This window comes from Protopterus annectens, chromosome 5.part1 (assembly GCF_019279795.1).
Source record: "Protopterus annectens isolate FY-2018-M chromosome 5.part1, PAN1.0, whole genome shotgun sequence".
Classification (NCBI taxonomy): domain Eukaryota; kingdom Metazoa; phylum Chordata; order Ceratodontiformes; family Protopteridae; genus Protopterus; species Protopterus annectens.
In genome coordinates, this window is record NC_056736.1 from 605,011,258 (window position 1) to 605,029,261 (window position 18,004).

At 45.3% G+C, this 18,004-nt stretch overlaps 1 protein-coding gene across 2 annotated transcripts in view; it reads left to right on the forward strand.

Moving 5' to 3' along the window:
* The window catches only part of PDS5B (PDS5 cohesin associated factor B), a 3,703,643-nt gene that overhangs the window by 2,510,671 nt on the left and 1,174,968 nt on the right, over nucleotides 1–18,004 (forward strand). For both annotated transcript variants that reach the window (XM_044073218.1, XM_044073219.1), the window contains exon 24: nucleotides 1,610–1,733. In XM_044073218.1, coding sequence (XP_043929153.1) covers nucleotides 1,610–1,733 — 124 coding nt within the window. The remainder of the gene's footprint in view (nucleotides 1–1,609; nucleotides 1,734–18,004) is intronic.

Genomic DNA, 18,004 nt, shown 5'->3' on the forward strand with positions numbered 1-18,004 from the left:
GTCCAAAACACAGGCTCACCAACGGATGCTTCACAGAGATGTGTTTCTGGACATAGTCCATTGGTGGAGTATTCCTCAGGTAGATCTTTTTGCCTGTCCTCTGAAAAGGCAGTTCCCTCTGATCTCTTGCAGGGTTCCATGCCATCTGACATGGAAGAAAGACACCCTTTCTTTTTCTCGGACAGTAATGTTATTGTATGCTTGCCCTCTCTTGCCCCTTCTTCCAAGATTCCTGCAGAAGGTTCATCTGGACTCACCAAACATCTTGCTAGTGAATCCCTTTTGGCCAAGATAGCACTGGTTCCTCCTCTTAATGCATCTGGACAGGGGCAATCACCACAAGTTACCTCACCAGTTTGATCTCCTCACAGAGGACAGTGGATCACTCATCCATCCTCACTTGTCCATTCTTCAGTTGAGGCTGTGGGTTTTGATCCCCTTTAGGCACCTTTCTTCTGAAACCAGAAAATCTTACAGGCATGGATTTTTGAGGGTTTTTCCCAGCCTTCTACCTCCCACTCTTTCTTGAGGTTTTGTACTCTTCCTAAAGTTGAGGACTGCAACAGTTACATAGAAAGACTTAGTACAGTTATGCCAAGTCTTACCATAACCGTAGATTTCCTTCTCTTCACTGTAGCAGTCTTTGGTCCCTCCCTCCACCTCCTCTTTTTTGGGGGCTGTGATTTGGTTGCCCCTCCTGGCTGAGGGTCTACCCTTTTTCTTCTGCATTGTCTCCTTCTGGATGTGTATAACTTCTTCTGTCCTGTCGAGACTTTTCTCTACTGGGGCAATTCAGTTCTTTGTAACTGCATCCTTGTGTCAACTTTATGTCCTGTACAGGGAGCATATGTATGATGTATGGTGCATTTAAGATCTAAGGACTTTGGTATACTGGCTGAAAGTTGGGCTATCCTTGGCAGGAAGTCTCTAAGGTTAAGAATACTGCAACAGTGCATCTACTGTTATGACAAGATTTTACACAACTGTACTTTGTTACACAGCTCTGCTTTGTCAGTTATGGTTTCTCATAAATGTGCTTCCTTTGCAGTAATACATACTAAAATGTTGTATTTATTTATTGGATTTGTTTACCATTATTGTCTGACTGGTCCATACAAGACCCCATTTCAGAGGAGGCCTGGGGAGAAAAGCTGTATAAACTTCAAATATTTTTAAGTGTATCATAGTTGAGCTAGCATGATAATTAGGCAAAAATGAGTCAGGTAAAATATTTCAGTTACATACAGAGATAAAAACAAACGCATCTTACATAGTAGAACTTTTGCAATGAGTTACACATGTTAAAATAAAAATCAGTCAGGAAATGTGACCAGCAGTTTAATATTTGAGTGTTCCAACATAGTAGCAATGTCACAGGTTCCAAAGTAGCAGTGCTTTGATCATTAGAAACGTAAATGGGTAAATGCTTTGAAACAACTTACATAAATTACTATAAGTAGAGTAAAATTGTCTTAATAGTTAGCAACCTCTTCTTTCATGGTCATATTGTTGAGTTCCATCTGACAAAGCTGGACAATTCTTAGATATTTTATTAAAGGGTGTGGAGATGAGCCTTTTTGCATGTTAACACATTTTCATTGTCTTTCAGCAAACCTGACATGTCACGTTTGCGGCTAGCTGCTGGTTGTGCTATTTTGAAGTTAGCTCAAGAGCCGTGTTACCATGAAATAATCACACTTGACCAGTATCAGCTATGCTCCTTGGTTATTAATGTAAGAGTTTTTTTTTTCTCTCATGTTTTTAAATAACTGTTATTGGTGATTTCCTTTGACCTTGTTTTGTCCCTTTGCAAATGTACTGATACTCTGTGTAGTACCGCAAAGGAAGCTTTATCAGATGAATGCACATAATTATCTGTGGCATGGTCCTTTAAAGTTTTCTCAATAGTAGTCTCATTAGGATTACTGCATTTTCTTTCTGCGTGCTTATTTCAGACACAGACACAACCATAAGTATCAGTTGTGGCTCCTTTCTCCCTCATTCTATCCCAGCACTAAAGACATTCACTGCTCAGACAAGTAGTTGACTGTTCGGTTTAGCAGAGTTTAGCACTGGTGCCTTGAGCAGTTTGTTTGCAATGGGAAGCTTTCTGTCTATCTTAATTTTTCCAAGTCTTTTGGGTTTGTAATACCATCATGGTAATGGACCCCACTCCTAGGTCAAATTATGATTAATGTTCATGAAAACAGTATTGTTTCAGTCTTTGATGCTACCCTGAAGTGCTTTTCCCAGCACCTGCAGTGTGGGCAGTAGTGACATCTCCTGCAGTTCGTATGGAGTTACATGTGTCAGTAACATACCCAAGTATAATTGTAAATTCTTAAGACCCATTGCTCCTACTGCATTTGGAACTGTCTGGGTGTCCTCCTCCTGCATTGCATTCTGCCTGCAAATCTTGATATTTTGTTACTTTGCCTCTCTGTATATAGGGTACCGGGTGTAGCAATTTAAATGATCAGTGCTACTTTTGTCATCTTTTCATGGACTACTGTCTGGTTTTCTATCATATATTTTTGAACTTTTGGTAATGGTTGATCTCGTGATGAAAACTTAATTTTCGGTAATGCTTTGTGCTCAGTTTTCCAGTGATGTTCATCGTGCATACAGCTGCAGTCATAACAGATGGGGTTCTCTGCCATCAGGCGGGTCCTCGGTTGGCCGAATTCCAAAGTCTAGGTCCGGCGTCGGTTGTCGTCGCTTCTTCCCTGACGTCAGTGCGACAGGGGTATAAAAGAACCAGCCAACGCCATTTTCTTCAGTCTTTCTTGCCGTGCGGTGCCCGAAGCAGAAGCAGTTCGCAAGTGCCGGTCGGCCAGCTCCTGAAATTACGAAAATTTTGCAACCGAAGTCTTCTTGAAAGCCAAGTACCCAGTTGGGGAAACTTTTCTTGCCTCAGACCGATGTCAGACAAAGTTAATAATTGTATTTCATGTGGGAAGCAAATACCGCATAAGGATTTTCATTCCCTCTGCATTCCTTGCTTAGGCCCAGACCACGACGTCTCGGTCTGTCGTTTTTGTGCTACATTCAACAAACGCACCATTAAGCGTCGGGCGGAGTTCGCCCAGCACTTTTTTGGCAAAAAATGTAACTACATTATGTCGTCGGATACTCCGATTCCAGTTTTGACTAAAAGACGCAAAGATAAGGACCGACACACGAGGTCCGCGGCCTTTACCGACACCACGCCAAAGCCGACTACAGGTGGTCCGGTTCTCAGCAAGGAGCCTACGCAGCCCCTGCCTACCGACAACACTTCATTGGCGGTGTCTACTGTGCCCGAGGTCGCAGGCTCCTCGGCCTACACCCCGACTACAGATAACGAAGCCACTCTAGGTGGTGAAATTTAGAATGTAGACAGGTCTGCCTCCTCTCAAGGTGTCTTCAGGCCTTCCTCTTCTTTTTCCATCAAGGCTTTCACTAAGTCTAAAGCAGCCTTGCATTCTAAGAGACAAGCTACACAGGGCCCTTCTCCAGGCCCCATGCCTAAAAAACAGATGCTTAAAATGGCTGAGGATTTAATTACTCTTATCAAGGGTTCTCAACCCCCCCCCCCCCCCCGGACAAAAGGCCCAGAGTGGAGGAAGAATCTCCCTCCTCGGACCAGGCCTCCATTATTTCAGAGCACTCTGAACAGGAACATTCATACTTCCCTTTTGAAGATTCTGATGCAGAGAGTCCATTCCCTCTGTCTCCCCCCCCCCCCCTGAGGATTACTCATTTGGGAAAACCTTGCATACCTTGAGGGAACACTTCCACTGGGAAGGACAAGAGTACTCAGACTCCAAGAAAAGGCTTAGGGATTTTCTCTTGCTCCCTCAGCACAGGCCTCTGGCTATACCTCCTGTCTTAGACATACTAGATGATGTGTATTCGGAGGCCTGCCTTAACCCAGACTCTCTACCTCCAGCCCCAGTCAAGCCTGACAGGTACTACTGGGTTCCTGACTCACACCAATTCTTATACAAAAGCCATGCGGCTGACCCAGAAACTATCTCACAGGGCCCCAAGGGAATTAAGGCCTCCACTGCTAAAAATCTATTACCTTCAGAGAGAGAGATTCCAGATCTTTAGAAAGGTGGGGGAAAAAGGTATACACCTCGGCCACTTTAACCATGAGGGCATTAAACTGCCAGTTCCATATGTTAAAGTACCAACAGTTTCTGTTATCACAGTTGAGAAGCAAAATGTCACAACCTGAACAACCAGACTTGAAGGAGTTGCAGGATTTGATGCATAGTGCAGAACAAGTGGGTAAACATACCTTGCAATGTGGTTTTGATGCTCTAGAGGCCTCATGTAGAGCTGCTGTTACAGGATCAGTCATACGTAGACATGCCTGGCTCAAGGAGCAAACTTTACCAGATCATGTCAAAGCTAAATTACTAGATGCCCCTCTACAAAAAGATGTATTCCTTGGTGTTAAAGCTGAGGAGGTATTAAAGAAAATGGAGGAAAAGGCTAAATCAATGCAAACAGTGAAAGATTTTCTACAGGTACAACCTCCACGTTTCAGTAGAAATTGGCCTTCCAAAAATTGGTCCTTTACAGCCACGGACAGACTCCAAAGAGGTAGATACAGGCGCCCGAGGGGCAGAGGGCAATCTCAAGGATCGTTTAGAGGCAGACAATGGCAAGCTCCTACACAAAGAGGTGGTGAGGATAGTTCACAGCCATTCAGAAAGCAAACCCAATGACTTTCCCCTTTGCATGCCAAGCAAGGATTAAATGGCAGCACCCTTAGGCGGAAAACTGGCATTATTTTCGAAAAATTGGCATATTGTCACAAAAGACAAATGGATCCTGAACATTATAAACAGAGGCTACAGATTCCATTTTCACACCCTTCCACTAAAGAGAGGCATGCCAAACCTGCCACACAATCAAAGGGCAGAGGCACAAAGACAAATTTCAGATCTCATAGACATGAAAGCTATTCAAGAGGTACCTACGCACGAACAAGGTCAAGGTTTTTATTCCAGACTATTCCTGGTACCAAGGAAGGGAAAAGACTGGAGACCTATTTTGGACCTATCCATCCTAAACGCATTTCTACTTGTACCAAAATTCAAGATGCTCACTCTACAGCAGCTTCTTCCCATGCTGGGCAAGGAGTCTTGGCTGGTAACATTGGACCTCAAGGAGGCATACCTGCATGTCCCAATCAGACAAAATTGCAGAAGATACCTCAGATTTCTTGCAGGTTCAACCCATTATCAATTCTCTGCATTGCCCTTTGGCTTATCTACTGCGCCCAGAGTATTCACGAAATGCCTGGCATCAGTAACTGCCTACAGCAGACTTCAAGGGATACAAATATACCCATATTTGGACGACTGCCTGATCCAAGCGGACAGCAAGCACGTACTTCTGAAACATCTGGCTTTTGTAATAATGTTGTTGAATTCTCTGGGGTTCACAGTCAACAAAAAGAAATTAAGGCTAATACCCTCACAAAAAATTATTTTCCTGGGTGCCAACTTGGACACAAACACCCAGATGGCCTACCTCACACCAGAGAAACGGGGCAACTAACTCAATACTTCAGAAAACTAGCAAATTTCACCAGGCTGACTGCAAGGAAAATCCTGCAGGCTCTGGGATTCATGGCATCTTGCATCCTACTTAATCCCATGTGCAAAGTTGCATATGAGGAAACTTCAATGGTACCTGAAAAACCTATGGTCTCAACACAGCCACAGTTTGGAACCAATAATGCCACTAATTCCATGTCTTCAGAAGGAATTTCTGTGGTGGGCTCAAGCATGCCAAAGAAACACAGGTCTCCCATTCTGCAAGCCTCAAGCAAATCAAGTCGTCACAACAGACGCCTCACACTACACCTGGGGGGCGCACATGACAGATCGGTGCATTCAGGGCAAATGGTCCCAAAAAGAAACGCACCTACACATCAATAAAAAGGAAATGCTAGCAGTAATAAATGCTATTATAGCTTTCAAAGACCTTCTGCATCCAGGCCAACTATTGATAAGGACAGACAACACCACAGTAATGTGGTACATAAACAAACAGGGAGGAACCCATTCATACCCCCTATGCAGGCTGGCCATGTCTCTTTGGAACATGGCTCTGGAATTACAAATCGTACTTCAAGCACAGTACTTGCCAGGCAAGGAAAACACGCTGGCAGACAACCTAAGCAGAAATATGACAGACCCACACGAATGGAAGTTGCACCCTGAAGTTTTTACAGAAATAATTCAAGCATGGGGAAGGCCAGACATAGATCTCTTTGCCTCCCACAAAAATCACCAATTGGCAAAATTCTGCTCAATGACTTTTTTCATCCACAGGTCTGGCGAGTGGATGCTCTCTCTTTCAGTTGGACAACAATGACAGTTTATGCCTTTCCACCTCTTCCTCTGCTGCCCAAAGTTCTATTAAAAACCAAAGCAGACAGCCCAAAAATGATTCTCATTGCTCCAGACTGGCCAAGACAGCACTGGTACCCACTCCTGAGGAGCCTGACGCATTCCCCACCATGGTCCCTGCCTCTAATGCCTCTTCTTCTGACTTCAGCACAGCTTCAAAACTCTTCACTGTGAGCTGAAAAAACTCAATCTGGCCGCATGGAAGATTCCTTAACTTCACAACAGACCCTACTCTCCAAGGAGGTGCAGGATGTCATTTTGGAGGCCAGAAGGCCTTCTACTAGGAAAGCTTACTCTGCAAAATGGAAGCGATTTTGTGCCTGGAATGAGAAAAAGGGCCAGAATCCTGGAATACTGAATTTACCTCAAATACTATAGTATCTAGCTGAGCTGCTAAGCAGTGGACTTTCATTCTCCTCCATCAAAATCCATGCCTCAGCCATTTCTGCAGAATACAGCATTGATCCTCCTTTATTCTCTCATCCCCTCTTAAGACAGTTCCTCAGAAGGGCTAAGAATATAAAACCCCCAAGGAAACAACCAATACCTGCTTGGGACCTCAATTTCATTCTAGAAAAGCTGACCTTGCCTCCCTTTGAGCCAGCTGCCTCAACAGATCTGCAATATTTGTCCTGGAAAACAGCCTTCCTGCTGGCTATCACCTCAGCTCGCAGGGTATCGGAATTACAAGCCCTCATGTCTGTGCAGCCTTTCATCATTTTCCATCAGGACAGAGTTTCCTTACGAACCAATCCGTCCTTCATGCCAAAGGTGGTATCCAGGGTAGCTTTGAATCAGGCTATTCACTTACCTACCTTTTACCCTAATCCTCAAAACAAAGGGGAGAGACTACTACATTCCTTGGACATCCACAGACAGCTACGTTATTATTTGGACAGAACAAAGCCTTTCAGAAAATCAGAACAACTCTTTGTGTCCTATGCTATAGGAGCTCAAGGGAAGCCAATTTCCAAACAGACAATCTCAAAATGGATAGCCCGCTTTTGTTACTCTTTTCATGGTAAAACTGTGCCTGCAGGCATCAGATCTCACTCCTCAAGGGCCACAGCTACCTCTGCAGCTTTCCGCAGAGGAGTTCCTACCAAAGATATTTTGGAAGCAGCCACTTGGAGTTCTGTGCATACCTTCTCCAAGCACTACCACCTACCATTATACTCCAAAACTAGAGCAGGCTTTGCCACTGCAGTCTTGCAGAGCATCCTGGCTCCTCCTAGTTACACCTAGTGCCTACCACCCCCTTTTTTAGCTTTGGGATTCTACCCATCTGTTATGACTGCAGCTGTATGCACGATGAACATAGTACAGTTTTGTACCTACCATAAATGTAGATGTTCAAGTGCTAATACAGCTGCAGTCCAGGTTTCCTTCCTTCCTTCCCCTCTTGGGACAGGCCTATTGGCTAACACCTCCTCATACAAATTGATTGGGGTATTCATTTATGGTGTATTTGCTTGCAACTACTGTTTTTTGATTATATTGCACTGCATTATTACATAAATTTATGTATTGCCTTCCTTCTGGGGGCACCTGACATCTGGGGCAAGAAAAACTGAAGAAAATGGCGTCAGCTGGTTCTTTTATACCCCTGTCGCACTGACATCAGGGAAGAAGCGACGACAACCGACGCTGGACCTAGACTTTGGAATTCGGCCGACCGAGGACCTGCCTGATGGCAGAGAACCCTATCTGTTATGACTACAGCTGTATTAGCACTTGAACATCTACATTTATGGTAGGTACAAAACTGTACTTTTTTCAGCTACCTCAATGTTATAGTGTTTGCACAATCTCTAGTGCACCAGTCTTGGCACATTATTATTCCTTTCAGTATGCAGTCCTTCTGCCATTAGTGTGTCACAACCAGCAACAAGATGTGCAACTGATGTCCTTCATGGATGCATCTGCAGTCATAACAAATGGGTTGTCCTGTCGTCAGGCAGCCCTTCGGTCGGCCGGATTCCAAAGTCTGGGTCCAGCTTCGGCTGATGTCGCGCTTCACCCGATGTCATCTCTGCTGGTCTTCGGGTATAAAGGCATCAGCCGACGCCATTTTCCTCAGTGTTTCTTGCCGCTGTTCGCAAGTGCCGGTCGGTCAGATCCAGAGATTACTACTACCGAATACTACTTCGAAGACTTCTAAAAAGCTAAGTACCCCGTTGGGGACTCTTTCTTGCCTCAGCCGATGTCAGAAAAAGTCAATAACTGTTTAACTTGTGGGAAACAAATACCTCATAAAGATTTCCACTCTTACTGTTTGCCTTGCTTAGGCCCAGACCACGACGTAGCAGCCTGCTCGGCCTGTGCTTCCTTCAACCGACGAACGCTTAGGCGTCGGTCGGAGTTTGCTGAACAGTTTTTCGGCTCAGATTTCGCGTACATTATGCCGTCGGATCCTCCGACTACCCAAATTGTTAAAAGCGCCAAAGAAAAGACCGACACTCGCGGTCCGCGGTTTCGGCCGAAACCACGGTTAAGCAAGCCGCGAGTGTCTCGGTTTCGGCCGAAACCGAGAAAACTGGTCAATCTTCAGCCGAATCCATGACTACTACTGAGGCTCCTGCTACCTTACCTGAATCAGCCTCAGAAATGTTGCCTACAACTGTGGTTCCTACTGATCTATCAGACACCATCCCCTTGGATATCTCTACAGCAGCACGTGGTGCTGCTAGGCCTCCTGCAGCCATGTCTATTAAGGCCTTTGCCAGGGCTAAAGCAGCCAAATCAGCTACATCAGTGCCTGTTAAACCACCCTCACTCAGGCCCACTTCTAGTTCACAAATGCTTACTCTGGCAGAAGATTTAATATCCTTAATTAGGGGATCCCAATCTCACCCAGACAGGGCCTCTCAGCCACCAGAAAAGAGACCTAGAGCAGAGCCCTTTACCTCCAGCCCCTGCCAAACCAGATAGATTTTACAGGGTGCCAGACACTCATCACCACCTATACAAGGCCCCACTTGCAGACCCCGAAACTATATCCCAGGGGCCTAAGGCAGTAGCCTCGACCACAGCAAAAAACCCTATTCCCTCTGAAAGGGAATCCAGGTCCTTAGAGAGATGGGGGAAAAAAAGTTTACACCTCTGCTACTCTCTCAGCTAGAGCTTTAAACTGTCAGTTTCCCATGATCCAATACCAAGAGTTTATGCTTGATCAGTTAATTAAAAAGCTGTCCTCTGATGAATCTTTAGATAAGAAATATGTATTAGAAATGGTGAATAACATCCAACAGGTTAGTAACCATTCTTTAAAATGTGGCTATGATGCACTGGAGGCTTCATTTAGATCAGCCATGACTGGCACAGTGATAAGAAGGCATGCATGGTTGAAAGAACAGGTCTTGCCGGATCATGTTAAAGCTAAGCTATTGGATGCTCCTATGGATAAGGCCAGTCTATTTGGGGAACCTGCCCAGCAGGTAATGAAGAAAATGGAAGAGAAGGCAAAATCTGTACAAACAGTTAAAGATTTCCTACAGGTTCAGCCCCCAAGGTTTAGCAGGAACTGGCCTGCCAAATATTGGTCCTTTCCTGACTCCACAAGATCCCAAAGGGGCAGGAACAGACGCTCTAGGGGCAGAAATCAATCCAGAGGAGGTGCCTACAGAGGACGACAGTGGCAAGGCAATAAACGAGGCACAGACACAACCACTGCCACTACAACAGGACAATCTCAGTGACTTGGCTCTATCTCCGCCTACCAGGGAGCAAATAGCAGCACCATTAGGCGGAAAGTTAGCCTTATTCTCGAAAATTGGCACTATATTACAAAAGACAAGTGGATTTTGCAAACCATAGACCAAGGCTACCGGTTCCACTTCCACACTTTACCAGTAAAAAGAGGAATGCCAAACCTGCCCCCAAATCAAAAAATAGAAGCCCTGCACCAGATAGCGGAATTAATAAAGATGAGAGCTGTGGAAAGGGTGCCAATAACAGAACAGGGCAAAGGATTCTACTCCAGACTATTCCTAGTACCAAGAAAAGAAAAAAACTGGAGACAAAATCCTTGAAAGGTAAGACACCTTTGATCATTATAAGTAAAAAACTAAGAGCTCTCATAAAATCATCCAAGGCAAATTTTGAGAGAAAAATCGCCAAGGACTCTAAAGACAATCATAAGGCCTTCTTTAGCTATGTTAGAAACCTAGGAGGAAACTCCCAGATATGCTCAGAATTAGTTCAAAATGATGTGAAAATTACTGAACCTACACACATTGCTAACATACTGGCTGACAGGTTCAGTGCAAACTTCTCCCCTCCCCAAAGGAGAGATATCTATTCCAGAGGATTGTAGCCCCAAACATCTCCAACGCCCAGGTGAGAACTGCCCTCACTAAGGCAAAAACACAGCATCCATGGGACGGATGGTGTCCCGGCTGTGTGCTTCATGAACTCAATGAGGAATTAAACCCACAGTTAGGACAGCTGTTTAATCTTAGCCTCACCTCAGGATACGTACCCAAGGAGTGGCGCACGGTGACTGTGGTCCCACTTCATAAGGCCGGTGCCTCCACAGACCCTGGAAATTACCGCCCCATTAGCTTGACAAGCCTTATCTGCAAAGCCATGGAGAGGATCATAATGGAACTCATAAATAAAGACATAGGGAACTTGCAGACTTTGGATCCAACCCAGTTTGGCTTTGTCAAAGGCAGATCCTGCCTCTTAAACTTGGTTGACTTTTGAGACAGTCACCAAGGCCATTGATGAGGAAAGGCAGTCCATACAGCCTACCTCGACCTGGCAAAGGCCTTGACACAATATCCCACTCAGGTATCATCGAAAAACTCATCAGCTTGAATGTAAACCCATACATCACAAGATGGGTTGCAAACTGGCTAAGCGACAGAACCCACAGGGTCAGAGTTGCTGGAGCCATGTCAGACTCAAAGCCTGTCACAAGTGGTGTCCCACAGGGCTCAGTCCTGGGTCCACTCTTGTTCGGCATCTACTTTTCTGAAGTACAAGCAAACACAGGAGGGTTATGGCTGACAAAGTTTGCAGATGACTGCAAACTGGGCCATAGTAAAACACATCTGACACAGATATCCTCCAGAAGGGCCTCACAGAAGCGGATAACTGGTGCCAGAGCCATGGCCTGAAGTTAAACGCCAAAAATGCATAGTCATACCCCGGGAAAAACAAGGTTACCCCTAGCTACCATATAGATGGCAATCCACTGAGCACAGAAAAAGTCATCAGGGATATGGGGACCCAAGTTGACAGTAGCCTTTCGTTTGACACTCATGTTGCTAAAGTAGTTAGGAAAACCTTCTATATCGCCCACCTGATCATGAAGGGATTCACATCTAGATCAAGGAGGTCATCGTCCCCTGTACTCATCACTCATTAGACCTATGATTGAGTACAATGCCCGTTCGGAATGTATTTGACCAGACACCTGATGCAGCTTGAAAGGCCCCAAAAGTTCCTCACCAAAAGGATAAAGGGTCTCAAAAATATGTCTTATGCTGCCCGACTGAAAGAACTCCAGCTCTATTCAGTCTCATACCGCTTGCTCAGAGGTGACCTGTGCCTGACATATAAGGCCATGTCAAACCCAGATTTGATGAATATGCTTCACCTCAAAAAATCTAGATCCCTCAGAACCACAAGGGCGGGAGACTTAAACCTTGACACGGTTATAAATAGAACGTGCTGGAGGGACAGATTCATCACCCAGAGACTCCCTATGCTGTGGAACAAAATCCCGGTACATGTGAGGCAGAGCACCTCGCTGGCCTTGTTCAAGAGGAATCTTGACCAATGGATGGGAGATCGCAGATATACCCCAGGGATTACTTCAGTGTCACTGCTTGACAGAGGCACAGAAAAATGATAGGCATAGTTTTTATTCAGACTAAAGGGGTGGCGGAAGCCACATAACTATGGGCTAGGCTTATAAATGCCCTTGGGCAGATAGCCTAGTATGAACCTATGAACCTATTCTCGACCTGTCCATCTTAAACACATACATCATTGTCCCAAAATTCAAAATGCTGACCCTACAGCAACTTCTTCCCATGCTGGGCAAGGAGTGTTGGCTGGTAACTCTAGATCTCAAGGAGGCATACCTGCACGTCCCCATTCGACCAAATTGCAGAAGATACCTCAGATTTCTTGCAGGATCAGAGCATTATCAATTCTCAGCATTGCCCTTTGGCTTATCTACTGCGCCCAGAGTATTCACAAAATGCCTGGCATCAGTAATCGCTCACTGCAGAGTACAGGGAATTCAAATTTATCCATACCTGGACGACTGCCTGTTACAAGCGGACAACAAAAGCAAGCTGACAACAGATTTACAAAGGGTCATTTACTTGCTACAAGCCCTGGGATACACAGTCAATTTTCAAAAGTCAAGGCTGATCCCATCCCAGACAAGAACATTCTTGGGCTGAATTGGACACAGTAAAACAGATGGCATTCCTAACTGCAGAAAAACAAAAGAACTCCTCTTTACTTCTTAGCATTAACAAAGCAGAACAAACTAACAGCAAGAAAAGTTCTGCAGGCCTTGGGCTTCATGGCATCATGCATAATCTTGGTCCCACATGCCAGACTGCATATGAGAAAGTTACAGTGGTACCTAAAGAATTTATGGTCTCAACACAGGCACAGCTTAGAAACAGAAATACCACTAATCCCATGCTTAAAACAGGAGTTCCTATGGTGGGCTCGGGCATGCCAGTCAAACCCAGGCTTACCCTTCCACAACTTTCGAGCAAACCAAACCATCACAACGGATGCCTCAGACCTATGATGGGGGCACACATGCTGGACAAATGCGTATAAGGACTGTGGACTCAGGACCAGCTGCACCTGCACATAAACCAAAAAGAAATGCTGGCAGTAAAACTGGCAATCCTAAAATTCAGACCATTCCTCAAAGAAGGCCATTTGATGATAAGGACAGACAACACCACAGTCATGTGGTACATCAACAAACAGGGAGGCACTCATTCTTACCCCTATGCAGAATGACTTTGGACCTTTGGAATCTGGCTCTCAGCTACAACATCCAGTTACAGGCAATATTTGTACCGAAAAGAGAACACCCTAGCAGACATTTTAAGCAGAACAACCTCGGATGCTCACGAATGGATGCTACACCCGGACATCTTCAAGGCCATCACAAAGAAATGGGGAATGCCACAGATAGATCTATTCACTTCCCCACAAAATCACCAGCTCAAAAATTCTGCACAAGGACATTCCACCCACTTGCATGGAAGGTGGACTCTCTATCCTTCAGCTGGAAAGGCCTGACAGCATATGCATTCCCACCTCTTCCCTTGATGCACAAGGTACTACTGAAAATCAGAGGAACGTCCAAGGATAATTCTGATAGCTCCGAACTGGCCAAGACAACACTGGTACCCATTGCTGAGGAGCATGTCTCGGGAGAAAATGTGGTCAATACCCTGATGCCTCTGATGTTAACTCAGAACAACTACAACATCATACATCCAAACCTAAAAACCTTGCAACTGACTGCCTGGAACATCACATAGCAGTAACTAACCCAGACCTTTCACAAAGGGTTAAAGACATTATCCTTGAAGCCCGCAGACCTTCAACAAGAAGGAACTATGCAGGAAAATGGAAAAGGTTCGTCATTTGGAGTACTGAAAGAGGAAAAGATGGGTCGAACATAGATATTGCTAACATTCTGGAGTACTTGGCAGAGCTTCTACATACAGGCCTGTCCTGTTCCTCCATCAAGATACATGCATCAGCTATTTCAGCAGAATACAGCTTTGATCCTCTTGTCTTTTCACATCCTTTACTCAGGCAGTTTCTCAGAGGGATCAAGAATGTAAAACCTCCTAGGAAACCACCATTACCAGCATGGGACTTGAATTTTGTACTAGAAAAGTTGACACTACCTCCGTTTGAACCAGCAGCAACAGCAGATCTACAACACCTGTCATGGAAAACTGCTTTCCTGCTGGCTATTACTTCAGCAAGGAGGGTTTCGGAACTACAGGCCTTAATGGCAGTGCAACCCTTCCTAATCTTCCATCAAGATAGGGTATCCATGAGAACTAATCCTACATTTATGCCTAAGGTGGTATCCAGAGTGTCTTTAAACCAGGCAATCCACCTACCTACCTTCTTTCCCAATCCACAAAACAGAGGTGAAAGAATAATGCATACCTTGGATGTACATAGACAGATGTCCTTCATGGATGCATCTGCAGTCATAACAACTGGGTTGTCCTGTCGTCAGGCAGCCCTTCGGTCGGCCGGATTCCAAAGTCCGGGTCCGGCTTCGGCTGATGTCGCACCTCACCCGACGTCATCTCTGCTGGTCTCCGGGTATAAAGGCATCAGCCGACGCCATTTTCCTCAGTATTTCTTGCCGCGTGGCGCCCAAAGCAGAAGCTGTTCGCAAGTGCCGGTCGGTCAGATCCAGAGATTACTACTACCGAATACTACTTCGAAGACTTCTAAAAGCTAAGTACCCCGTTGGGGACTCTTTCTTGCCTCAGCCGATGTCAGAAAAAGTCAATAACTGTTTAACTTGTGGGAAACAAATACCTCATAAAGATTTCCACTCTTACTGTTTGCCTTGTTTTGGCCCAGACCACGACGTAGCAGCCTGTTCGGCCTGTGCCTCATTCAACCGACGAACGCTTAGGCGTCGGTCGGAGTTTGCTGAACAGTTTTTCGGCTCAGATTTTGCGTACATTATGCCGTCGGACCCTCCGACTACCCAAATTGTTAAAAAACGCAAAGAAAAAGACCGACACTCGCGGTCCACGGTTTCGGCCGAAACCATGGTTAAGCAAACCGCGAGTGTCTCGGTTTCGGCCGAAACCGAGAAAACTGATCAAAGTACAGCTGAATCAATGACTACTACTGAGGTTCCTGCTACCTTACTTGAATCGGCCTCAGAAATTTTACCTACAACAGTGGTTACTAGTGACTTATCAGACACCATCCCTTTGGATGTCTCTACCCCAGCACGTGGTGCTGCTAGGCCTCCTGCAGCCATGTCTATTAAGGCCTTTGCCAGGGCTAAAGCAGCCAAATCTACTAAATCAGTGCCTGTTAAACCCCCCTCAACTAGGCCCACTTCTAGTTCACAAATGCTTACTCTGGCAGAAGATTTAATATCGTTAATTAGGGGATCTCAATCTCACCCAGACAGGGCCTCTCAGCCCCCAGAAAAGAGACCTAGAGCAGAGCCCCGAGCCTGTGTCCTCTGATGATTCTGCGGATGACTCAGATATTACAGACCAGCCAGAGGCTCCTTTCTCCAATTATGAAGACTCAGATGCTGAAGAATCCATTCCAGCTGCTTCTCCACCAGAAGAATTCTCCTTTGGGGAAACCTTACATGCCATGCGAGAACAATTCCAATGGCAGGAACAGGATTTCTCAGATTCCAGAAAAAGACTTAGGACTTTTCTGCACCTTCCACAACACAGGCCCTTAGCTATACCTCCTGTCCTCTCTGTTGTGGACGATGCATTTAATGATGTCTGCACTGCACCAGATTCCTTACCTCCAGCCCCTGCCAATCCAGATAGATTTTACAGGGTACCAGACACTCATCATCACCTGTACAAGGCCCCACTTGCAGACCCCGAAACTATATCCCAGGGACCTAAGGCAGTAGCCTCGACCACAGCAAAAAACCCTATTCCTTCTGAAAGGGAAGCCAGGTCTTTAGACAGATGGGGCAAAAAAGTTTACACCTCAGCTACTCTCTCAGCTAGAGCTTTAAACTGTCAGTTTCACATGATACAATACCAAGAGTTCATGCTTGATCAGTTAACTAAAAAGCTATCCTCTGATGACTCTATAGATAAGAAATATGTATTAGAAATGGTAAATAACATCCAACAGGTTAGTAACCGTTCCTTAAAATGTGGCTATGATGCACTGGAGGCTTCATTTAGATCAGCCATGACTGGCACAGTGATAAGAAGACATGCATGGCTGAAGGAGCAGGTCTTACCGGATCATGTTAAAGCTAAGTTATTAGATGCTCCTATGGATAAGGCCAGTTTGTTTGGTACACCTGCCCAGCAGGTAATGAAGAAAATGGAAGAAAAGGCAAAATCTGTACAAACGGTTAAAGATTTCTTGCAGGTTCAGCCCCCAAGGTTTAGCAGGAACTGGCCTGCCAAAAATTGGTCCTTTCCTGACTCCACTAGATCCCAAAGGGGCAGGAATAGACGTTCCAGAGGCAGAAATCAATCCAGAGGGGGTGCCTACAGAGGACGACAGTGGCAAGGTAATAACAGAGGCACAGGCACAACCACTACCACTACAACAACACAATCACAGTGACTTGATTCTAACTCCGCCTACCAGGGAACAAATAGCAGCACCATTAGGCGGAAAATTAACCTTATTTTCCAAGAACTGGCACTATATCACAAAAGACAAGTGGATTTTGCAAACCATAGACCAAGGTTACCGGTTCCACTTCCACACTTTACCAGTCAAAAGAGGAATGCCAAACCTACCTCCAAATCAAAAACCAGAAGCTCTACAGCAGATAATGCAATTAACAAAGATGAGAGCTGTGGAAAGAGTACCAAGAACAGAACAAGGCAAAGGATTCTACTCCAGACTATTCCTAGTTCCAAGAAAGGAAAAATGTTGGAGACCTATTCTCGACCTGTCCACCTTAAATACATACATCATTGTCCCAAAATTCAAAATGCTGACCCTACAGCAACTTCTTCCCATGCTGGGCAAGGAGTGTTGGCTGGTAACTCTAGATCTCAAGGAGGCATACCTGCACGTCCCCATTCGACCAATTTGCAGAAGATACCTCAGATTTCTTGCAGGATCAGAGCACTATCAATTCTCAGCATTGCCCTTTGGCTTATCTACTGCGCCCAGAGTATTCACAAAATGCCTGGCATCAGTAATCGCCCACTGCAGACTACAGGGAATCCAAATTTATCCATACCTGGACGACTGCCTGCTACAAGGGGACAACAAAAGCAAGCTGACAACAGATTTACAAAGGGTCATTTACTTGCTACAAGCACTGGGATACACAGTCAATTTACAAAAGTCAAGGCTGATACCATCCCAAACAAGGACATTCTTGGGCGCGGAATTGGACACAGTACAACAAATGGCATTCCTAACTGCAGAAAAACAAAAAGAACTCCCTCTTTACTTCTTGGCACTAACAAGACGGAACAAGCTAACAGCAAGAAAAGTTCTGCAGGCCTTGGGCTTCATGGCATCATGCATAATCTTGGTTCCACATGCCAGACTACATATGAGAAAACTACAGTGGTACCTAAAGAATTTATGGTCACAACACAGGCACAGCCTAGAAGCAGAAATTCCACTAATCCCATGCCTAAAACAGGAGTTCCTATGGTGGGCTCAAGCATGCCAGTCAAACCCAGGCCTACCTTTTCACAACTATCAAGCAAGCCAAACCATCACAACAGACGCCTCAGACCTAGGATGGGGGGCTCACATGCTGGACAAATGCGTACAAGGATTGTGGACGCAGGACCAGCTTCACCTGCACATCAACCTAAAATAAATGCTGGCAGTAAAACTGGCAATCCAAAAATTCAGAC